Source organism: Euprymna scolopes, chromosome 34 (genome assembly GCF_053919585.1).
Source record: "Euprymna scolopes isolate OS-2025 chromosome 34, ASM5391958v1, whole genome shotgun sequence".
NCBI lineage: Eukaryota > Metazoa > Mollusca > Cephalopoda > Sepiida > Sepiolidae > Euprymna > Euprymna scolopes.
Window position 1 is genome coordinate 32,770,467 of NC_136515.1, and position 25,378 is coordinate 32,795,844.

General features: G+C 34.3%; 2 protein-coding genes across 3 annotated transcripts in view; both read left to right on the forward strand.

The window, feature by feature from the left end:
- LOC145259166 (uncharacterized) overlaps positions 1-25,378 on the forward strand; it is a 621,516-nt gene that overhangs the window by 103,029 nt on the left and 493,109 nt on the right. The window lies entirely within an intron of this gene.
- On the forward strand, positions 12,941-15,486 carry LOC145259224 (uncharacterized). Its single transcript, XM_080117064.1, has 2 exons — positions 12,941-13,571; positions 13,814-15,486. Exons 1-2 carry the CDS (start codon positions 12,941-12,943, stop codon positions 15,484-15,486), a joined length of 2,304 nt encoding a protein of 767 aa, XP_079973190.1.

A 25,378-nucleotide genomic window follows, 5' to 3' on the forward strand; every position in this document is an offset into this window, starting at 1 on the left:
AGAGCCAGGAACAATCACTAATGGCAGACGAAACTGTCGGCCATCATAGTCTACCGACACTTGACACGTACCACACGGCGTGATACTTTCTCCCGTGTAGGTTGCTAGTTTCTGTGACATAGGCTTAAGTACCAGCTTATCAGGTTCACACCATAGTTTTTCAAATGCATTGCGGCTGATCAATGAAACAGCAGCTCCGGTGTCGATCTCCATCTCGACATTGCGACCATTTATGCCCACCAACACCATCAGGGGCTTGGTTTTGCTATTTGCTGGCAGGTTGAACAGCCTATGCACTGAGGCGCAGTCGCTGCCTGTATCTTCGTCTACTGGTTCTTCGCTGGTGACCTTGTGGGTTTTACGATTTCCAGCTCTGTCGTTGTACCTACAGGTCAAACAGGCTGGCGAAATGTGACCGGTTTTGTGACAAAAATTACACGTTGCCTCTTTGAAATGACAGGAGTCGGGGTAATGTTTTCCGTTACATTGGAAACATGGTCTTTGTTTTTGTCTCCGTAGTGGAGTAGGCCGTTCAACCTGGTTGACTTTCGTCTGTATTGTAAAATTGGACGTTGAACAGGCTGCCATGTCACTAACATTCCTGTCTGCACTTTCCATGGCAAGAGCTATCTGTCGGGCATAAGGAAATGTTAGTTTCCTCTCGGAAAGCAGTTGATGACGGATTCGGTCATCCATCAATCCAACGACGAGCAAATCTCTCAACATCTCTTCTATTGTATTTCCAAACTCACAAAACTTTGTAATTTTTTTTTAAATGAGCAATAAAATCCGAAATGGACTGACCTGGTTGTTGGCGGCACATGTAAAAGTTGAATCGCTCAACAATTACGGACGGTGTTGGGTTGCAGTGCTCTTTTAACGAGAGCGAGAGTTCCTCATAACTTTTGTCTCTTAAGCTGTGCGGCGTAACGAGATCCTTCAGCAGAGAAAATGTTTCACCACCACAAACAGAAAGAAGGACGGCCTTTTTCTTTCCTGGATCTTGTATTCCGTTAGCCTCGAAATAATACTCCAATCTTTCTGAGTATGTGTCCCAATCACCTCCACTTGGTGAAAATTCGTCGATTTTACCATAAGACGTCATGTTTTTAAAATGCGTGTGTGCAGGTAGAAATATTTAATTTCTATTAAACGCGATGTTTTTCGGAGAAAAAGTTTAAATAACTTTCCCCTTTATGAGAAACGATCTCATCCTCGTCGCCATGTGGTGTTTCTCACTGAGAACGCAAACGCTGAGTTTGTTTTAAGACTTTATTCAACCGAGAGAGCCCACCGCAAGTATCTACATGCTGTCTCTTTCTGCACCGCCCGTTTGCCGGTGTTCCCCCTGTTATCGTCCCCTGTGTACCTACGTACATTACAATAACCATGATTATTTTTATGTGAATATTAATCAAGATTAAAAGAACTTCGTAAAGATATACAACATGGTAATATTAGAAGATGAAATGCTAGAATATGATGACCAATGCCAAAATCGTCATTTTGAATTTGATCCAGTTTGGTAAAATCTTTGTTGCTCAGGCTTCACTCTAAATTGCTTTCTCTAAAAGTTTGAACATATCCTCTTATAACACACACATTCACTGTCTCTCTTTCTTTATTAAATTATAGACATTTAAAAAACTATTTTAGATTTATTATAGTCAAATAATTTTGATGGATGAACTTGCAGATGCAAAAAATAAAAAATGTAAAAAAAATAAAACAAAAACAAATGAGGTATTGAGTTTTAAACTTTGTTATTCTCTTCGAAAAATGCACCCTTTTGGCTGTGGAACTTTTTGAAATTCGAACCGAAACAAAATCACCGATGTTGTCGTTGTTGAACTGGAATAAAATGTTCTCTAGTTAACATAAATACTGTAACATAATTATTAAAAAAGTTAATTTTATTATAGTACTAGCATAGGTGGGCGGCGTTGCCCGGGAGGTATATGCTGAGCAAAAAAAAAAAAAAAAAAAAAGGGTCAATTTTTTAAACTTTGACCCCTATTATGACCCCTTAAAATTTATTGTTTTGGGCTCAAATCAATTTATTAAGTTAGATCCATGGCCAAGGAACCTATATCTAAAATTTCAAGTGTTTAGACCCAAAATTGTCAGAGGAGTTTGGTAGAGTTCTCAAAGGTCAAATCATTGAACTTTGACTCCTTAACAGCCAAATTTCTGGCCAAAAACCGTGGACCCAATAATGCTGTAAAATCTTAGATCAAAATAATGTTTTCAATTTCCTGTGTAATGTACTTTACAAATATGTACATGCAGTCAATCTCCAAACACCTTACGAACTGAAATACAATGACATGCTTTCATTTTCAACAATAAGAAAAACAAAATTAAAATAAGCATTGGTGAAAATCAAAAAGTTAGTATGCTCATGCATACCAACTTTTTGATTTTTCATTCAAAAGAAAATATATTTGTTGAAAAAGTTAACGCATTTTATCATATGAAATTGTTTGGTAGAACAAAGCTAAATTTTTTGTATCTAAGTAATTACTAACAGAAATATTCGTTACCATTTTAGTTACCTATTTATTTGTATGCAAAATTGGTGCAGGGAAAGAAATTCACCAAGCTTTTTAGTTACCTATTTTAGTTACCTATTTTACTGGATCGAAAAAGCAAGGTCGACCAAGACGCACAACTTCATCGATTGAACAGGATTATTGTCAAAAGTTGAGCTGTTTTGGGCTATGGATAGCTGCCCGCATTGGAGATCCATGGTCGTCAATGGCTGTTAAACGGCAGGCCCACTGATGATGATTTTACTGCTTTTAATCGGTTTGAACGAACAGTTAATAGGTATATCCATCGTCTTTTTAATGGTTTTATTTGTTGTAAATTAAAACAACAAAAATCAGTTTGAAAACATGTGAATAAATTTTGGGGAAAAGGTATATCCATGAAAAAAAAAAAAAGAAATGTGGCCATGTAATATGTAAAATATCTATGAAATGGTTTTGTAGAATTAAGACTGATATGTGATCAGTGAACTATTTTTGTCATATGGGTATTTGTTAACTTAAAAACTTGAATTTATAGTTTAACCATTGAAGACCATTGCTGCATAAATTAAATAATAGTTAGCATTTCAAAAGTTTTTATGCAACAAAATAAAAAAATAAATAAAAGCCAAGGTCCCAGGTCAGACTTAAAAAGAAAGCAATTGTGAAAAATAACAAAACAACCAAGGTAGAAATTAAAGTAATATTAAATTGAGAGAAAAGTTAAAAGCACATGTGCATATCAAGTGGAATTTTATTGAGGATAGACAACTTTGCTTGCTGCATGGGTTTCCGAGCAAATTGTATTATATGTCTACGGTCAGATAGCTTGTTGAAGCCGTCATCAAAAAATTGCTTCTGAATAGCTGATAATGTATGATCTCTAAGGTCAGGCAGTTGTGTATAAATGAAAAGAAAGAAAAATAAAGCTTATCACAGAAAGATAGAAAAACAGAATACCGAGAAACACCAAGTTACCAGAGTTGACAAGCTGTTATTGTGAAGAGAAAGAAAATATACTAAAAACTACGAGTTTGTTATAAGTGAGAAGGGGAGGGGGATAGAAAAGCACTGTTCCCCCAACACTCAAATGTGAGAGAAGCAGAGGATGAATCCCCAACTCATTGACACTACTAAGATAATTTGTCCATTTGTTGTTTTTTCTTTCAAGAACTTTTGGCATAATTGTACATAACTTTGTAATTGAATAAATAGTTCTATTTATTTAGATAAATAATGATTTGTATTTGAAAGTGCTTTGATATGGACAGACTTTTTTTTTTTTTTTTTTTTTTTTACTTCAATGCCATGAATCACTCAAGAACATTTTTGTATATGTGGAATCCCAATGTCAGAAATAAAAGCTAATTTGAGTTGGTTCAACAAAGAAGTACGATGCTTTGATCTCTTTGTAACCGACATTGTGAATTTACTATGCCCCCATTTTGTAATGGCCAACACAAAAGTCATAATAAGTTCACCATAAACAGAATGTCCCTGACCGTGTTATAATTATTGACTGCCCTAGTTATACCCTGACTTTATTGTAACAAAAGTAAATGAAGATTAAACAGATTTGTCAGAATCGGCAATATAAATCTACTAACAAAAGCAGATATCTAAGTATTTCAATAGACAAAAATTATGTCACTGACTCAGATTTCTTAGTTTTTTTTTTAATTTTTAAATTATGTATATATACTAGACTGTCCGTCGACTCTTGAAGGGGAAGAGAAAAAAATGCTCAAAATAAAAAGTTATTTTGAGATTATATTATCTTTTATTGTCATTTTTTTTTTTTTTTTAGTGATGAATGTAAAAAAATAAAACTTAGGAGGCCTTCAGAGCACTACTGTAAGCACTAATTAAAATAAGAGACCCCCAGAGCACTACTAAGACCAAGTTTCTATCACTTCCCCTAGAAGAGAAAATATTTTTTAAGTGAGGACTGAAAAAAAGTAAAACCTTACAGATGCTAAACTTCTGACTGACCAACAATATGGATTTAGGCAAGCCCGTTCAACAGCAGACATCCTAACTGTAATCTCAGAAGTATATACCAGTCACTGGACAAAGCGGGGGAGGGTAGAGTGGTAGCTCTAGATATATCTAAGGCTTTTGACAGGGTATGGCATGAAGGTCTTCTTAGGAAAATCAGATCACTGGAAGAATACATGACATAATTAAATCCTTCTTAGATAAGAGAAAAATGCAGGTTGTCCTATACGGTCGTACATCTAAACAATATGATATAAATGCGGGAGTGCCTCAGGGGTCTATCCTAGGACCTCTGTTATTCCTAATATTCATAAATTACCTCCCTGACAAAATTGCCTCTGAGATGGGTATATATGCTGACGACACCACACTCTATAACAGACATGACAGGAAAACAAATGAACACATATATAAAGAAATGGCAGAAACACTAGAGGATGACCTCCAATCTGTAGTGGAATGGAGACATAAGTGGTTGGTCACATTCAATGCTGCCAAGACTAAACTCGTTTCCTTCAATAATTACAAGAAACCTTCTTTACCACCAATATCAATGGCCAATGACTTTTTATCTGAAAGTACATCTTTTAAACTCCTCTGCCTAACGCTCTCAGGAAACATGAGTTGGAACAATTACATTGAGAGTATCGCCAGGACCGCTGCGAAGAAGGTAGGTGCTCTCTACCGTGCTAGAAAGATACTAACGCCCGAAAGTATCCTATACATCTATAAGGCCACCATTCGCCCATGTATGAAGTATTGTTGTCATATTTGGGCTGGTGCATCTGCCACTAGTCTCTCGCTCCTAGTAATCCCAATGTCAGAAATAAAAGCTAATTTTTACAGATTGTGATCAAAAGAAAGGATTGTTGTCAGCGTTCATACGACTTTCTACATTCTGATCTATTTAGTTCGGTTCTAAGAACTCTACTCCCCTGTCCTCTCGACTTTAGTCTTTTTATAACGTCTTTATATTTACGAGTAAATGCACTTTTTTAGTACTACTGCTACTACCTTTGAAAGCGATTATAAGGGTCTATAGTGTTAATGGTTAAGGAGAGATAAGAACTACTAACTTTGAATCAAATGTTTTATGTATGGGTAAATCTTAATAATAAGAATAAGAATATTAAGATATTAAGTTCTACCTCGGTGAGAAAATATACAGAAATCTTTGTATTTACCAAAATTCCAGGTTTTTTTCAAATGATGCGGTAGTTCACTTTTAAGGAGTTTCTTTTGGATGGATTTTCATCCTAGAAACATTACCAAAGTTCTTAACAGCAAGTCAGCAACTTAACAATTTAACTGATGTGGCTACTAGTGCAGCATCTTTATATGGGTTTATGCACAGAATTTTCTTGATTATTTTAGATTGTTCCAAAAACGCTCTAAATAGAATATTTTAATGTTCTATAGAATGTCATGACACAGAATTTTCTTGATTATTCCAGATTGTTCTGAAAACATTCTAAATAGACTATTTTAATAATTTTTAAAGGAAAATTAAATGGCATAACACTTTTTATAACATTATTAATTAACTTGCAGGATTGCAGGGTTTTTTTTTTAGCATGATAGTCACCACTTATCAAGGCCCGGAAGCCACTCGGGGATAAGGGTTATTGTGTGTACAGTAATCAATGGGATAATATTGTAGTAATCGTTAGTAATGGAGATTTGATAAAGTGTCTTACTTAAGGGGGCGGTTTATCAGGAATTTGTTTATGTTGGACTTGAAGACATCCAAGTTGTAGTCAGGTGGGAAACAGGCAAACGGAAGAGAGTTCGACAGGCGTGCACTTCTAAAAAGCTTTGCTCATGGAATCTACATTTTGATTTAGGCACAGATAAAGAGTGAAAATTATTGACAGTGGTTTCAGCTAGACGGGTGTTTTTCATGAAATATTGGCAAGGGGGGTGCCAGAGATTGGAGCTCAGACGAGCACTTGCCATGGAAATAATGATAAAACAAAGACAGGCTCGCAACGTCTCTTCTGTGGGAGAGAGATTGCAGAGAAGAGAAAAGGGCATCCCCCACTAAGCCACAAAGTCTATTTTGTACTCTGTCAAGGCAGGATAAATTGTTTCTAGCAGCTCCTGCCCAGATGTGGCAGCAGTACTCCATTCTTTTATTACCAATATTAAAAGTAAAAAAAAAAATCCTAGTGTGGTCTGAATTTGGACCATAGGTTGGTGGACAAAATAGCACAGAAATCTTAAAAGTTAATTTGATTAGAGGAGGAACCTCAAAAGTCATGCATAAAATATTGCATTTATTAGTATAGATCTCATTTTACATTTAAGAAAAAGGAAAACAATCCAATAAGACTGGCCTGTTGACAAAGAGATAAACTATAATGTCTAATAAAATTAATTACCTTTATAGTGAGTAAAGTCAAAAGGCCAGTAATCTTACTCTTTCCCCACACTCCTTGTTCTTTTAATATGACCACTGTTCATTGTATGGGCACACTTTCATTTCACCATCTATATAGTTGTTGGCAAGTTATTCTAATCTCTGATTTATAGTATGTGCTTCAAGAATTATCTTGGCAAAACCCCAAAAGATGGCGCTACTCCCTTTCTTTGTCATTCCATTCCTCACTCTTCATATTAATTCACGTTATTACTTATCTTCTCTGTCGCTTTCTATGGACACTTATCTTGTTGGTTTTATTCTGGACTGTATAAAGAGTCAACAAATATATTTTTGGTAGATATGGCGCCTTCTGATTTGAGGGAGGAGAGTAAGGGGGGGATCACCACTTGTAGGAACCTGCTCTCTATCCCTTTGTTCATGATTTCAGTGAAATTTATTCCTTGCAAGAACGAGGATGATTTCGAAAATAAATTGCTTGGAGTCAGATGTGAAAGTAGTCATGTTTTATTTTATCTGTCAAGATGCACAGTAAATTATGAGTTTCTTCATTTTCAAATAGAACACCTCCACTTTGTCGGTTTTCTCTTTCGTTTCTTTCAGATTTTTCTCTCTCTTTACTATTGTTTCGTTTTCTTGTAATATTTCTCGCTCCATAGTTTCCTTCAATCGTTATTCGTTCTGCTAATTTCACACTTTTTTTATTCTTATTTTATTTTTTACATATTTGCTTTTTTTTTTTTTACATACTTTTTGTTCATTGTTTTCCACTATTCTCCTTTTATTTTTCTCTCTCACTTTTATTTGTGCACTTTATTCTCTCTCGATCTCTATCGAATCCTGTAGCCCTTTTTGTTCTCTTCCCTTCATGCTCTTATTTGGTTACTCATTTTTCAGTACTTTTCCTCATCTCTTCCTGAATCCTACCTTTTTATATTTTCATTATTCACATCACTATTTTCAACTGGGCATATGGTTTATCCAATTAAAAGTTACTTCAACATGACGCTCTTCTGGAAGTTAAAGATTCAATCCTTACAGCAGGCGATAATAATGCAAGCAAGAATAGCATAAACTAACACTGCCACCCAATTTTGGTTGATAGGATGAGAACAATCTACCCTCGATTTATCTATCTTACGTTCTCAGTTTGAAATTCCCGCGTTCCACAAGATTAGAGATTACATTAAAGAGAAGCTTATGAATATTACAACCAAAATGAGAATCGTGGTTTGAATAATTCAAATCATTCAGTTTATTAATCATATTCTCAAAAGATCGGAAACATCATATCTCTCCTTCCCTCTCTACTCTCTTTCCTCTTTGTTTTCCTTTTGCTTTTTTTAGTGAATCATCTGTTCCTTTTCTCTCATCCACTCCGCGTTCTTTTTTGGATCACCTTATCCATCTTCTGTTCATCCTCCTCATCATATAGCCCTTTTGTTCTTAATATTCTCTCCCTTTCCATACTTTGTTTTTCATTTTGTGTTTATTTTACATTTGTATGAAAGAATGAATCTTCTGTTTAAATTCAAACTAAGAGTTAAAACAGTTGTGCAACGTTGTATGAAAAACAAATCATGCCTGGCAACGCTGCCAAGAGCTCATGTTGATGTGTGAGAAGATTATCATATTCAGAATTTTCATTCTCTCTATTTCCATTTTCCTCTTTTTTTTTTTTTTTTTTTTCTTTTTTTGGTTATCTCTACCTGGCGTTACCCCGGAGTTAAGCTTGTTAAAATAATATGATAATACATTTGAAGCTAGAAAAATAGAATTTCACAATTTATTTCATTAAAAGGACTAATGACTAACCTAAGAAATCAAAATGCATTTTAGTCGCTATAATTTAATATCTCTTATTTTTTTAAATGAACAACAGGTGATAATTCATTAATCTATAAATATAAAAGCGAAAATGTGTGTATGTATGTATGTTTGTATGTGTGTTTGTGTGTCCGCTAAAAACTTTTGACAGACAGAACAAAAATTCACAAACTTGGTATCATATTGAAGCTCCATCCTTTGCCCGAAAAATATCGAAAAATTGGCCAAAAACGTTAATTTTTTCACCCCGAAATCGACAATTTTCTACAGGGAGGGGGGGGTCAACAAAAACCGTCCTCTCATGACGACGATCAGTTCTACGCATGCGTCAGATGACGTCATGATCTGATTTAGTTTAAATAGTTGAAGAACTGACTAAATTTCATGTATGTCGTGTTAGCTCAGTTGGTTAGCGTGTTGGTTCATTATCTAAACGTTTTGGGTTCGAATCGTGGTGTGAGGTGTCTCTTTTTTTTTTTTTTTTCTATTTTTTAAATTTAAATATTGAAGCAGGGTTATTTAAGCCATTTTTCACGTAACATTCGTTTTTCTGTTTTTTTTTTTTTTTTTTTTTACTTCGCTTATTCTTAGGTTTTCATTAACACCCCCGACCGACCACACACACTCAAAAACACCCGGGTACCCACCGATTTTTTAAATTTTGATATCGAACAGGCTTATTTAAGCCATTTTTCATGTGTTTTTTTTTTTGGAGGGGGGGGGTTAACGTTCGTTTTTCTGTTTTTTTTTTGTTTTTTCGATTTGTACACTTAACATCGTTCGTTTGCCTTACGTTAGTTTTTTGTGTTTTTTTTTTACATGTTTTGATTACCTTCCCCCCCTCCCCACCCCCACCCCCGGGTACCCACCGCTTTCTGTTTTCTTTTTTTACTTTGCTTATTCTTAGCTTTTCATTAACAACCACACACACCTACAAACACTTGGGCAACGCCGGATACCCCCCCCCCGCTAGTCTCTACATAAAAGACAATTTCCTGTTCCTCTAAGAAACAATACTACAAGACAACGTTAGACCAACATGTTTGACCATCCATAAGGTGTAACATCTAGATATAGTAAACTGAAGGAAAAACAGGGAGATAAGAGATCAACTTTACATGAAGATACCACAATAAGCTCACATTGAATTGAAAGGCTAAAACCAGAATAAAGTTGAGAAACATAGCACTCCTTAATTTCCAACTTAATTGAAATGAACGTTTTCTTGTCCATCAATAAACTGAAATATAAATATTAGATGAAATACATCAGTCTATCAATTCTTATTACACATCCATCATATTATGCATCCTTACTTAACATATTTCATCACATCATACATCATCAATCATCACATCATCACATGCATATGCCTGATAGATGCTTCCTGGTCATATTGGCAGTTATCATTTAAGTTAGCTCGTTTCAGCTATTGATGAGTCTATAAAAACAAAGGTTCAAAGTGTGAGGACAAAATGTCGCCAAGAACTATCAAAGAGTGGATCAAGGAAACAAATACAGAGGAACGAAACACGTTCAAAGTGAGTTCCGCGGCTGCTCTCCTCAAACTATGATGATATTCCCTTTTGTTTATAATGGATTCTTCCTATCCTTTTATTTTATCCTTTCTTTATGTGTTTTTTAACAAAGTGAGGGGGTGAGCCTAAATGATAAATGCAGTTTAAAGTAATAGTGAGGATCAAAGAAGATACAAGAGAGGAAAAAATGATAGACACTTGTTAAGAGATGGATTATTTGGTGATATAATTGCAGTTTACAGTTAATTAAAATAATTAAAACAAGCGTTTTTCCAAACATAATTCAATCACAACATTCAGGATTATCTAATCTATATATATAAAAGCGAAAATGTATGTATGTACGCTTTTCCTCAATGTTCACAAAAGGCTTCTTTCAGAGAAGCGTTCGCTCGGTTCACAACTTCTTAAAACTTTTTATATCATCTATAAATTGTAATATCTCACACTTAACCACGGAGCTCGCCTGTCTATTTAATTTTATTGACTTTCAAACGTTAATTATTCGACATTTCCTGCATCAGCACGCGTTACATTCAGTTTTCGGTATAAAAAAAAGCGAAACTCAACTCTAATCACAGGCCCCGAGCCAGTGGTCTCTAGAGAGCTAAGTAACGTTTGTTCAATGTCGACTTCGTCATATCAGACGGGAGCTTGGGTTTTTAAAAACAAACAAACCGATTTATTGACCTCATTAAAAACTGTCCCGCACAAAATGCTAACTACTGAATACCTATCGCCGTCACATCAATCAAAAACGCACACCTGTTTTTTTTTTCCATACTTTACTATTTTCCAACTGCACGTCGTCAAGGCTTTTTTTTTTTCACGGGCACCTGTTTTTTTTCACACACCGGGTACCCCCCGCTAGTATATAAATAAAAGCGAAAATGTGTGTTTGTATGTATGTGTGTTTGTATGTCTCGCAAAAACTTTCGACACGGGTCACGGATTTTCACGAGATCGGTATCATTTTAAAGTTCCAACCTTCGCCCGACAAATATTGAAAAATTGGCCCAAAACATTAATTTCTTCACCCTAAAATCATCAGTTTTCTACTGAGAGGGGGTCAGCAAAAACCGTCCTCTCATGACAAGTTTGCTTCTACGCATGCGTCATACGACGTCGGAACATGATTTAGTTTAAATATTAAAAAAACAGACACAATTTCGTCGACGTCGTCTTAGCTCAGTTGCTTAGAGCGCTGCCTCATTATCTAAAGGTTTTGCGTTCGAATCGTGGTGTGAGATGTCTTTTTTATTTCGATTTTTTAAATTTTAATATTGAAACGGTTATTTAAGCCATTTTTCACGTGTTTTTTTTTGGGGGGGGTATTTTTAAGATTTTTTAACAAAGTTTTAACGTTCGTTTTTCTGTTTTACGTTTTCTTTTTTTGGTTTTTCCGATTTTTACATTTAACATCGTTCGTTTGCCTTACGTTATTTTTTTTGTGTTTTTTTTTTTCGATATATTTACTTTGCTTAGTCTTATATTTTGATTAAGGGTCAGTCCAGCCAATCTCAGTGAGGGCTTGAAATTGATGTTCTCCAAATCTCCTGAAACTTTCAGATTCTTTTAGTACCATTGAAAGGAGCAAATCCTGAAAATTTCAGTTCAATTCCTTTTTCCGTTCAAATTTTATGGCCTTTTGAAAATTTTCATATCGCTGAAATTTTTTTGACACTGAGGATTTTCTCAATTTTGGAAGCCAATTTTCAGAAATTGTTATATTTAAAAAGGTCTGGATGAACTGCTTTCAATTATGTCCATAGAATACTATAAGAATCAGTTTAATTCATGGTTTCTAACCAAATTGGAAAAAATTTACGGAGCTAACAAAAATGACAAAATTTGAAAAAATCACCCCAAAAAGTCAAATTTGGAATTTTTTTTGAATTTTTAAAGAGTAAGTTCTTGCTAACAATCAGCCCAAAATCCTTTTAATGCTTTAAACCTCATAGTATGCTTTGAATACTTCCTCAAAAAATAAAATTTAGGTTTTGAAAACAAATAAATTTGAAATTATGGGGTACCAAATATGGCAAAAAGTCCGCAAAACTTATATTTTACGGACTTTTTTCCATTTTAGAATGGTAATAACTCAGTAACGGTTGTTCAGAACCATATAAAACTATATATTTTCTTGAAGAACACCTTGAGCTCTATTCAAAAATGTAAAATAAACCAGTTTATAAACATCCTACTAAAATCTATGGGACATCAAAAATCCCAAAATTTTAAAAATTTTAACTTTCGACGAAGTTCAGAGGCCTGGAACTTGTGGCCAAGAAAAAAAATGGATTCGATTTTTGGATTTTTTTCAAAGAATAGACTTTCAGGTTTTAGAAATTTATAAGGATGGCAAACAGGGCTTTTACTCTTTAAAATGGTGCTTTCTATCATGGCACCTTTTAATATCCAAATCTAGCCTACCAATGCCAATATAGTTAGAGCTAGTCTACTAAAAAGGCACATTTGAATAACATTGTTTAAGTCATGATCTATTTCTATTACTAAAGTGTTGAAAATATACCCAATGTAATAATTGAATGAATGGAGTGAGTGAATGAATGCTGATGCATGGAGCTTTTTCTTCTATTTTTCCTTCTTTTTGCAAATGAATTGTGTATAGTTGTCAAATGTGAATGGTTTATATTTGTAGGAAAATGGATATTTGTTCAATTGGTTCAATCCTCAATTTGAAATGTGGATCTGCAAAAGATAAAGTCTTCAGTAAAATTGACATTGATGACTTGCCAATTGGTCAAGCTGAGTTGCTACGGATAAGATCAAGAATTAAGTCTTTTTCTGATGTTGTTGACGTATGCAAAAAGCACAAATTACAATTTATTGACAATTTTTCAAATGCAAATATGTATAGATGTGTTGATCCTTTCAAAATGCATACAAAGTTGGTGAAAACTAATTTACATGAAGTAACACTACCTGAATTCCACAGTAATATGTTTTTCAGTTGTGATGTTCTCCCTGGGCACCGTGTTTGTAGAAAATGTTGCCAGAAAGCAAAAGATACCATAACTCCTGATACTGATGGTCCTACTACTGATGTTCCTGCTGATATTGAAATGATGACAGAGGAGAACGGAATTTCAGTTGAAACAGCTCATGAAATTGCCAATAAATCTTTAGAGTTTCTTGATTGTTCGCCTTTGAAGAATGTGAAAACAGATCGTGCACTTCAAGCAGGAAAAAGGAAAATAAGCAAGGTGACTGGTGCATTCGGCAAAGTGGTAGCCATTGCTTTGGATGAGCCTGCTCTGGTGGAGTCTTCTCAAAGTAAAGATTGTTCAAATTGCTCTAGATTAGTTGAGCTAATCAAGGAAAAACTTACCATAACTGAAGATAGGAACAAAATCATACAGCTCTTAACTATTGTTCCTTGTGACTTTTCAATATCTAAGGTTGCAGAGGTTTTCAATGTCTCAACTTACACAGCAACTCAAGCCCGTAATTTAAGACTCAAAAAAGGAATCCTTTCCATTCCTGAACGTAAAAAAAAAAAATTGGTATTCCTCAAGAAACTAAAGAGACTGTTATTGCATTTTATGAAAGTGAGGAAATCAGTCGTTTGCTCCCAGGAAAGAAAGATGTCACTATTCGCCTTCCTGATAAGACAAAGATGAAGAAACAAAAGCGACTTCTTTTATCAAACATTTCTGAGATACATGTCCAGTTTAAAAAGGAAAACCCCAACAAAAAACTTGGTTTTTCAACTTTTGCACTGTTGCATCCAAAATGGTGCATCCCTGTTAGGGCAGCAGGTACCCACAATGTTTGTGTCTGTACCTATCATCAAAATGTAAAACTCATGTTGGTAGCAATGAATTCATCACATAATTACAAGCAGATAATAGAAATGTGTGTCTGCGATGTCGAGAGATATGACTGTATGATGGGACATTGTGATAATTGCCCAGATCCATCTGTCTTAAAGTCTTTCGTTAGGTGTGAACTTTTGAAAACATTTGATCCAGATGAAACTATTGGTTATAGTCAATGGGTCAGTACCGACAGAAGTCAGATTGTTGAAGAGGAAATTGATTTTGACGATTTCATTGATAACTTGATGAATAAGTTTGAGAAGCTAACAGAACACCACTATGTTTCAAGAAAACAGGCTGAATATTTCAAAGTATTAAAAGACGGATTACAATTTGGGGAATGTGTTATTGTTTTAGACTTTGCAGAGAACTATTCCTTCTTGGTCCAGGATGCTGCACAAGGATTTCACTGGAATAATTCACAGGCAACAATACACCCTTTTGTGATTTATTATGTTGATAGAAGTGGTAAACTTTCTCATAAATCGTATGCCTGCATTAGTGATCATAAAACTCATGACATTAATACTGTCTTCAGCTTCTTGAAACATTTTCACCAGAATTACATCACCAAGGAATTCCCATTTTTGCACAAGGTTTACTATTTTAGCGATGGTTCAGCAGCGCAATACAAGAACTTTAAGAACTTGACAAACTTGCTGTATCATTTTACCGATTTCGATCTCCAAGCAGAATGGAACTTCTTTGCCACATCACACGGAAAGAATGCTTGTGATGGCGTAGGTGGCACAATCAAGAGATTAGCAGCACATGCTAGCCTTCAACGTCCCTACTCTAATCAAATTCTGACACCAAAGCAGTTATTTGAGTTTGCTGAAGCAGATATTGATGGTATAACCTCTTTTTTTGTGAGCACTGAGGAGGTTGCTAGTAACACTCAATTTCTTGAATCTCGATTTGCAACATCAAGTACATTCAAAGGTGCACGTAGTCATCACCAATTTATTCCTGACAACACAACCAAGAGTCTAACTATGAAGAAGACATCCTTTGCAGATTATTCGAAGCAGATAAGTGTAATATATCAGGGAGAATTGAAGGGAGAATTGAATTGTAAATTGAGAATTGAAGATATCAAACCAGGTAGATTTTATGTATGTCAGTACGATAAAGATTGGTACTTCTGTGTTGCGAATGATGTATCAAATGAACATGGTGATGTTAATGTAAAATTCCTCCATCCTAAAGGACCTTCTGAAAAGTTTTATTGGTCACAGCGTTATGACGTTTGTTGGGTTCCAATTGAAGATGTGTACTGTGAAGTTGATACACCATTTACTGGAAGCACAGGAAGGTTTTACTGTTTCGATAAAATAACTATGGGAAAGGCTGAAAGTTATTTTGATTAGGACTCTTATTTTTATCAAAGTTTATTATATTAATATCTCTCTGTCCAATGAAAGATATTGTATCTACACTATATATAGCATTTCTTTAAAATGTGTTGAAAATTTTGATTAAAACTTGTTTTTTTATTGCAAAGCAGATGGTAGAAAAGGCCAGATTTGGATATTGAAAAGTGCCATGATAGAAAGCACTATTTTAAAGAGTATAAGCCCTGTTTGCCATCCTCATGATAGTTTTCTAAAACCTGAAAGTCTATTCTTTAAAAAAATCCAAAAATCGAATCCGTTTTTTTTCTTGGCCACAAGTTGCCAGGCCTCTGAACTTCGTTGAAAGTTAAAATTTTTAAAATTTTGGGATTTTTGATGTCCCATAGATTTTAGTAGGATGTTTATAAACTGGTTTATTTTACATTTTTGAATAGAGCTCAAGGTGTTCTTCAAGAAAATATATAGTTTTATATGGTTCTGAACAACCGTTACTGAGTTATTACCATTCTAAAATGGAAAAAAGTCCGTAAAATTTAAGTTTTGCAGACTTTTTGCCATATTTGGTACCCCATAATTTCAAATTTATTTGTTTTCAACACCTAAATTTTATTTTTTGAGGAAGTATTCAAAGAATACTATGAGGTTTAAAGCATTAAAAGAATTATGGGTTGATGGTTAACAAGAACTTACTCTTTAAAAATTCAAAAAAAATTCCAAATTTGACTTTTTGGGGTGATTTTTTTCAAATTTTGTCATTTTTGTTAGCTCCGTAAATTTTTTCCAATTTGGTTAGAAACCATGAATTAAACTGATTCTTATAGTATTCTATGGACATAATTGAAAGCAGTTCATCCAGACCTTTTTAAATATAACAATTTCTGAAAATTGGCTTCCTAAATTGAGAAAATCCTCAGTGTCAAAAAAATTTCAGAGATATGAAAATTTTCAAAAGGCCATAAAATTTGAACGGAAAAAGGAATTGAACTGAAATTTTCAGGATTTGCTCCTTTCAATGGTACTAAAAGAATCTGAAAGTTTCAGGAGATTTGGAGAACATCAATTCCAAGCCCTCACTGAAATTGGCTGGACTGATCCTTAAAACCCCTCACCCCCGCCCGTGCACAGACACCTCGAAATACCGAGAAACGCAGGGTACCCCCCCCCCCGCTAGTCTATATATATATAAAAGGCAAAATGTGTGTGACCATTTCGTGTATGTCTTCAAAAGGCTTTTCTCGCACATGCCCCTAGGGTCGTTACTATCGCTTAAAACTGTGTATATAGGTCCTAGATAATATGTAGGATTTGGGAACGCATGTAGCTTATAGATTTATTTACGTTGACTTTTACAAAATTATTGCTATTTTGGCTTCTCGCGTGTTGATTGGGCTTTTTAGTATAAATAAACTGAAACTAAACTCAAACGGACGTTCTCGGCATTGCACCAGGAAAAACGTCCAGCGTGACTTCTATTTGACCTTCTTAATTAGGTCAAATAGAAGCAGCAGAGTTATCTTTTATTGCGCACGCCTGTTTTTATAGTAAAATAAATAAATTCAAACCTGCTTAAAGTTGTCTGTCGCCGTGGCTCAATGGTTAACGTAGCATGGTTTTTTTTTCACACATTGATTTCCAACTCAACAGTACGGGTTCGATTCTCATACTCACCTACCAAAACATTTTTTTTTTTTACCATTTAACACCCTCCCCCCCCGGAGTTTTGATTTACCTCAAGACACCCGGGCATCGCCGGGTACTCCCCCCCCCGCTAGTCTTCTATATATATAAAAGCCAAACGTCTGTGTGTATGTATGTATGTTTGTTTGTAACGCTAAAACTTTTGAAAGACGGAACCAAACTTGACAAATTTGGTATCATATCGAAGCCCCATCACCCGGATGACAAATATCGAAATTTCACGTCAAACGGACCACTAGAAGTTGGTCAACTGATCAGTTATCTTCGAGGGGGGGGCCCCAAAAAAACCTGTCATTATCTATATATATAAAGGCAAATGTTTGTTTGTAACGCTAAAACTTGAGATGAAAGATTCCTCTCCCCTAAGAATAAAACATATGTTCAATATCTGCTTTTGTTTTTTCATTGTTTATACGGTCCCGAGCAACGCCGGGTAGCCCTGCTAGTCTATATATATAAAAGCCAAACGTCTGTGTGTATGTATGTATGTTTGTTTGTAACGCTAAAACTTTTGAAAGACGGAACCAAACTTGACAAATTTGGTATCATATCGAAGCCCCATCACCCGGATGACAAATATCGAAATTTCACGTCAAACGGACCACTAGAAGTTGGTCAACTGATCAGTTATCTTCGAGGGGGGCCCCCAAAAAACCTGTCATTATCTATATATATAAAAGACAAATGTTTGTTTGTAACGCTAAAACTTGAGATGAAAGATTCCTCTCCCCTAAGAATAAAACATATGTTCAATATCTGCTTTTGTTTTTTCATTGTTTATACGGTCCCGAGCAACGCCGGGTAGCCCTGCTAGTCTAATATATAAAAGGCAAAATGTGAGTGTGTGTGTTTGTTTGTATGGTTTGTATGTCTGCTAAAAACTTTTGATAGACAGAACAAAAATTCACAAACTTGGTATCATATTAAAGCCCCACCCTCCGGACAACAAATATCGAATTTTTGGTCCATTATGACCAGTCTAAGGGTGTTAGCTGAGCGGTTTTCTCCGGGGGGGGGGCAAAAAGTCACATTTTTTCGTTTTCCTAATGTATTTAAGTAGTAATAATGGAATGATCTAATGATATTTATACGTAATTAAAAAAAACGCTTAGTTATGTCACATGACGTGACGTGACGTCACTATTCAGTAATGGCGATGTCTGTAAATAAACAATTCTTATCGGTAAATTTGTGAGAATCATACAATGTCAGTATATCTAATCTCACACGTTATGAAAATGTTTCCACCGTGATTAACGGGTTAAAAATAGTAATTATATGAGAGTATAACGAAAAATGTCAAGAAAAAATGATAAGGGGGAAAAAAAATTCAGCTTAAAAATATTCACCGATAAAAAAAAAACCGATCGTTACATTTAAGCTAAAAAATAAACAGCCATTTTCTTTTTTGTATTATTACCACGTGACCTCCTACCTCTGTTAAACTGGAGGAGGGGGGGAGGCCGTTTGAAAAACAAAAAAAACCGGACATTTTCTTTTTTATATTAGTAACACTACGACCTAATTCTATTGAGAGGGAGAAAGGGGAGGCATGAGTTAATCAGCGTTTGTGTGTCACTACAACCTATTTTGATATAATTCGAAGTGAGAGTTAATTGATTTGGTGATATAAATCCTCCTTATTTTCGAGTTTTCTTAGTGGGGGTTGGGGCGAAAGATGAGACCACTTAAGTAAAAAAAAATGCGTATTATATATTTTTGAGGAAGGTGAGAGGCATATTATGAGTTAGTGGGAGGAGGGGGCGAAAGATGAAACCGCTTTATTTCTAAGAACAGATACTACACTTTGATCTTAGCCAAAAGACCAAGTAAAAAAAAAGATGCGTATTGGACAGAATTGGTGCATATGTAGGAGCAAAATACCCAGCGTCGCCCGTAGTAGTATGACATAGCACTAGCATGACATATATACTAGCTGATTACCTGGTGTAGCCTGGGATTGGAAGAACACTCGGCGACGCCTGGGATTGGAAAAAATTGGTTGATATATGTACTAGCCAAATGCCCAGCGTCGCCTGGGATGGATTACATAGGTGTGTATCTTTACTAGCAAAATACCCGGCATCGCCCAGGATTGGATAAAGTAGGTGTATATGCACTAGCAGAACAACCGGCATTGCCCGGGATTATATGACATAAGTGGATGTGTACTAGCAGAATACCAAGTGTCGCCTGGGATTGTATGATATAGGTGAAGTATAGGTCCGATTCGACAATTTTGAAGGTGCTTGTGCAGTATAGGTACGATTTGAAAAATTTAGACGGTGCTTGTGCAGTATAGGTCCAATTTGTAAAATTTAGAAGGTGCTTGTGCAGTATATGTCCGATGTGAAAATTTTGAAGGTGCTTGTGCATTATAGGTCCGATTTGAAAAATTTAGAAGGTGCTTGCGCAGTATATATGTTACAATATGCAAGTGACCTCCCTTGGATGTAGCTTCATTATAAGATTCCATTAGATTAATATACAATCATTGATATAATATGCAAGTGACCTCCCTTGAGTGTAGCTTCATTGTTGAATTCAATTAGATTAATATACAATCATTGTTACAATATGCAAGTGACCTCCCTTGAGTGTAGCTTCATTGTCGCATTCATTTAGATTAATATACAATCATTGTTATAATATGCAAGTGACCTCCCTTGGGTGTAGCTTCATTGTCGAATTCCATTAGATTAATATACAATCATTGTTACAATATGCAAGTGATCTCCCTTGGATGTATAGTCATTGTCGAATTTCATTAGAATAATATACAGTCATTGCCATAATATGTAAGTGACCTCCCTTGGATCTTGCATCTTTGTCGAATACCATTAGATTGATATACAATCATTGTTATAATATGCAAGTGACCTCCCTTGGATGTAGCTTCATTGTCGAATACCTTTAGAATAATATGCAATCATTGTTATAATATGCGAGTAACGTCCGTTGGGTGTAGCTTTGTTGTCTAATACCATTACATTAATGTACAATCATTGTTATAACATGCGAGTGACCTCCCTTGGATGTAGCCTCATTGTCGAATACCATTAGATTAATATGCAATAAATGTAATGTTATGCCAGTGAACGCTCTTGGATATGGCTTCATAGCTGAATATTTGTACTAGCATAATACCCAGCATTGCCGGGGATTGTATAAGAAAGGTGGATATATGTACTAGCAAAATATCCGACTTGCCTTGGATTGGATGACATGGGTGGGATGTTTCCTAGGAGAATACCTGGGATCGGATTAATAATAGATTAATATACAATTGTTGTTATAATATGTAAGTGCCCTCCCTTGGGTGTAGCTTCAATGTCGAATACCATTAGATTAATATGAAATCATTGTTATATTATATAAGTGACTTCCCTTGGGTGTAGCTTCATTGTTGAATATCATTACAATAATATACAATCATTGTTATAATATTTAAGTGACCTCCCTTTTATGTAGCTTCATTGTCAAATACCATTAGAATAATAGACAATCATTGTTATAACATGCAAGTGATCTCCCTTGGGTGTAGCTTCGTTGTCGAATACCATTAGAATAATATGCAATCATTATTATAATATGCAAGTGACCTCCCTTGGATGTAGCTTCATTGTTGAATATCATTACATAAATATACAATCATTTTTATAATATGCGAGTGAGCTCCCCTGAATGTAACTTCATTGTCGACTACCATTAGATTATGCAAGTGACCTCCCTTAGATGTAGCTTCATTGTCGAATACCATTAGGATAATATACAATCATTGTTATAATATGCAAGTGACCTCCCTTGGATGTAGCTTTATTGTCGAATACCATTAGATTAATATACAATCATTGTAATATTATGCCAGTGAACTCCCTTTTATGTGACTTCATAGCTGGATATTTGTACTAGCAGAATACCAAGTGTTGCCGCTGATTGGATAAGACAGGTGGATATATGTACTAGCCAAATACCCGACATTGCCTGGGATTGGATGAGATAGGTGGTTTGTTTCCTAGGAGAATACCTGGGATCCGATAAGATAGGTGGATATTTGTGATAACAGAATACCCTATATAGGAAGATGGGGCGATTATGTCGTAAAATCATGAAAAATTATTGTCCAAATAAGTAACATATCCAAGAATTATGAAAAATGAACTGTGAGTTATTTGATTGGTGTGTTTGTAATGAAATAAACAGCCCAGATATTGTCTAAAATTTAGTATTTTAGTAATGAAAAAAAAAAACCCAGCCAGACAATGTCTCAAAGTTATTATTTTAGTAAGAGGAAGGGGATTATGTGGGTTAAATCATGAAAAAATGATTGTCGAAATAAGCAACATATCCAAGAAATATGAAAAGTGATTAAATGTAAGCTATATGTGTTTATAATGAAATAAACAGCCCATATATAGTCTGAAAGCTATTTTTTAGTAAGAGGGGGTTAATTAAGTGGGTTACATGATAAAAAATGATCGTAAAAATTAGTAACATATCCAAAAATTATTAAAAATGAGTAAATTTGAGTTATTTGTTTGGTGTGTTCTTAATAAAATAGAAAGCCAAGATGATGTATTAAAGTTATAATTTTAGTAAGAATGGGGCTATAATTAGTGTTAAATCAAGAAAAATGATTATCGAAATTAGTAAAATATCCAAGAATTATGAAAAATGATGACATGTGAGTAATTTTATTAGTGTGTTTGTAATTAAATAGACAGCCCAGACAATTTCTCAAATGTATTATTTTAGTAAGAGGTGGGCGATACTGTTGGGTAACTCATGAAACATGATTGTCGAAATAAGTAACATATCCAAGAATTATGAAAAGTTATGAAATGTAAGTTATATTATTTCTGTTTTTATAATGAAATAAACAGCCGAGAAAAAGCCTCAGAGTTATTTCTTTAGAAGGACGGGGTAAATTATGTGGGGTTAATCATGGAAAATGACTGTTGAAATTAGTAACATATCCAGGAATTATGAAAAATGATGAAATGTGAGTTATTTGATTGGTGTGTTTGTAATAAAATAACTAGCCAGATAATATCTCTAAGTTATAATTTTAGTAAGAGGAAAAGGGATTATGTGGGTTAAATCATGAAAAATGATTGTCAAAATTAGTAACATATCCAAGAATTATGAAATATGATAAAATGTGAGGTATTTGATTAATGTGTTTGTAATGAAATAACCAGTCAGACAATCTCGCAAAGTAATTATTTTAGCAAAAGGAAATGATATTATGTGGGTTAAATTATAAAAAACGATTGTCGAAACTAGTAACATATCCAAGAATTATGAAAAGTGATTAAATGTAAGTTATTGTATTGATGTGTTGATAATGACTGAATAGCCCAGATATGGTCTTAAAGTTAATATTTTAGTAAGAGTGGGTCGATTATGTGGGTTACATAATTAAAAACGATTGTTGAAATTAGTAACATATCCAAGAATTATGAAAAATTATAAAATGCAAGTTATTTGATTGATGTGTTTATAATGAAATAACCAGCAAGACAATGTAGCAAAGTTATTGTTTAGCAAGAGGAGAGGGAATTATGTGGATTAAATAAAATAAAACGATTGTCAAAATTAGTAACATATCTAAGAATTATGAAAAATGATAAAATATGAGTTCTTTGATTGGTGTGTTTATCATGAAATAACCAGAGACAATGTCTCAAAGTTATTATTTTAGCTAGAGAAGAGGGGATTATGTGGGTTAAATCATGAAAAACGATTGTCGAGATTAGTATCATACCCAAGAATTATGAAAAGTTATTAAATGTAAGTTATTTGATTATAATGAAATAAACAGCCCAGATATTGTCTGAAAGTTTTTATTTTAGTAAGAGATGTATAAAAGTTGTTATTTTTGTAAGAGGAACGGGATCATGTCGGTTAATGAGGCGGCGATTATTTGGGTTACTTTATTAAAAATAATTCTCGAAATTAGTAACATATCCAAGAATTATGGAAAATGGTAAAGTAACTTGATAGGTGTGTTTGTAATGAAAAAAAAAACATCCATACAATGTTTGAAAGTTATTATTTTAGTAATAGGAGGTAGCGATAATGTGGATTAACTCTTGAAAAATTGTCGAAATTCGTAACATATCCAAGAATTATGAAAAATGAAGTTTTAGTTATTTGATTGGTGTGTTTATAATGAATAAACAGCCCAGTCAATGTAGCAAATTTATGATTTTAATAAGAATTGAGCGATCATATGTGCGCACTCATTAAATTTGATTGTCGAAATTCATTAAATATCCAAGAATTATGAAAAATGATGAAATGTGAGATATTTTATTGATGTGTCTGTAATGAAATAAACAGCTTAGAAATGTCTCAAAAGTATTATGTTAGTAAAAGGGGAGGGATTATGTGATTGAACTCAGAAAAAATGACGTTTGAAATTAGCAACATATCCAAAAATTATGAAAAATGATGAAATGTGAGTTATTTGATTGGTATAATCATAATGAAGTAGATATACCAGACAATATATGAAAGTTATTATTTTAGCATGAGGTGGCGATTATTTGGGTTACTTCATTAAAAATAATCGTCGAAATTAGTAACATATCCAAGAATTATGAAAAATGATATAATGTGAGTTACTTTGTTGGTGGGTTTGTAATGAAATAACCAGCCATACAATGTCTCAAAGTTATTATTTTAGTGATAGATGGAGGCGATAATGTGGATTTACTCATGAAAAATGATAGCAGAAATTAGTAACATACCATAGCCTATGTATCAATGTTTTTATTTTAGTAAGAGTGGAGGCGATATTGTAAGTTAAATCATGTGACATGGTTGTTGAAATTAGTAACATATCCAAAAATTATGAAAAATGATTAAATGTGAGTTATTTGGATGATGTGTTTGTAATGAAAAACCAGCCAAGACAATGTCTTAAAGTTATTATTTTAGACAGGTGAGCGATAATGTCGGTTAAATTATCGAAATGTGTAACAATCCAAAAATTATGGGATTCAACGAGATACGTCAACATATATACTTACAGATTACCAGGAGTCACCCTGGATTCAATGAGATACATGCAAATGTATGCAAGCAGAATACATGGTCACCTGGGATGTAATGAGATAGATGCAAATATATACTAGCAGAATACTTGGCGTTGCCTTGGATTAGATTGATTGAGATATATACTAGTAAAACACCCAGCGTTGCCCAGGATTGAATGAATTAGGTGAGAATATATATTAGCAAAATACCTGGCATCGCTTGGGATTTGATGAGATAAATGTGTTGCATATTACCTGTCCTTGTATATACATGCTGTAAATTACCTACCCTAGGTAAGATACAATAATTTCATATGTGTAATACCCGTCTTATGTAGGTAAAATATTCTTTTGCTTGAAATAGCAAATGATACATAAACATACAAAATTCCTCTCTCATAAGAATAATAAATATATTACAAAACCAAATTCAATTTTTTCATTGTTTATACGGTCCCGAGCAACGCCGGGTAGCCCCGCTAGTCTATATATATATATATATATATATATATATATATATATATATGTATGTACGCCTTTCCTCGATGTCAACAAAATGCTTCTTTTAGAGAAGCGCTTGCTCGGCTCACAACTTCTTAAAACTTTTTATATCATCTATAAATTGTAGTATCTCAGAGTTACCCACAGAGCTCGCCTGTCTATTTAATTTTATTGACTTTCAAACGTTAATTATTCGACATTTCCCGTATCGGCACACGTTACATTCGGTTTTTGGTATAAAAAAAAGCGAAACTCGACTCTAATCACAGGCCGAAAGCCAGTTGTCTCAAGAGAGCTAAGTAACGTTTGTTCAATGTCGACTTCGTCATATCAGACTGTAGCTTTCATTTCGCTTCTCCTAATAAACAGGGAGCGGGTTTTTAAAAACAAACAAACCGATTTATTCACCTCATTCAAAACTGTCCCGCACAAAATGCTTACTGCTGAATACCTATCGCCGTCACATCCATTAAAAATGCGCACCTGTTTTCTTTTTTTAACACTTTACTATTTTCCAACTGCGCGTCGTGAAGGCTTCGTTTTTTTTTTCACGGGCACCTGTTTTTTTTTCACATTTTCGGGTTTTTTTCACATACCCCGAAAAACACCTGGGCAACGCCGGGTACCCCTCGCTAGTATATATATATATAAAAGGCAAAATGTGT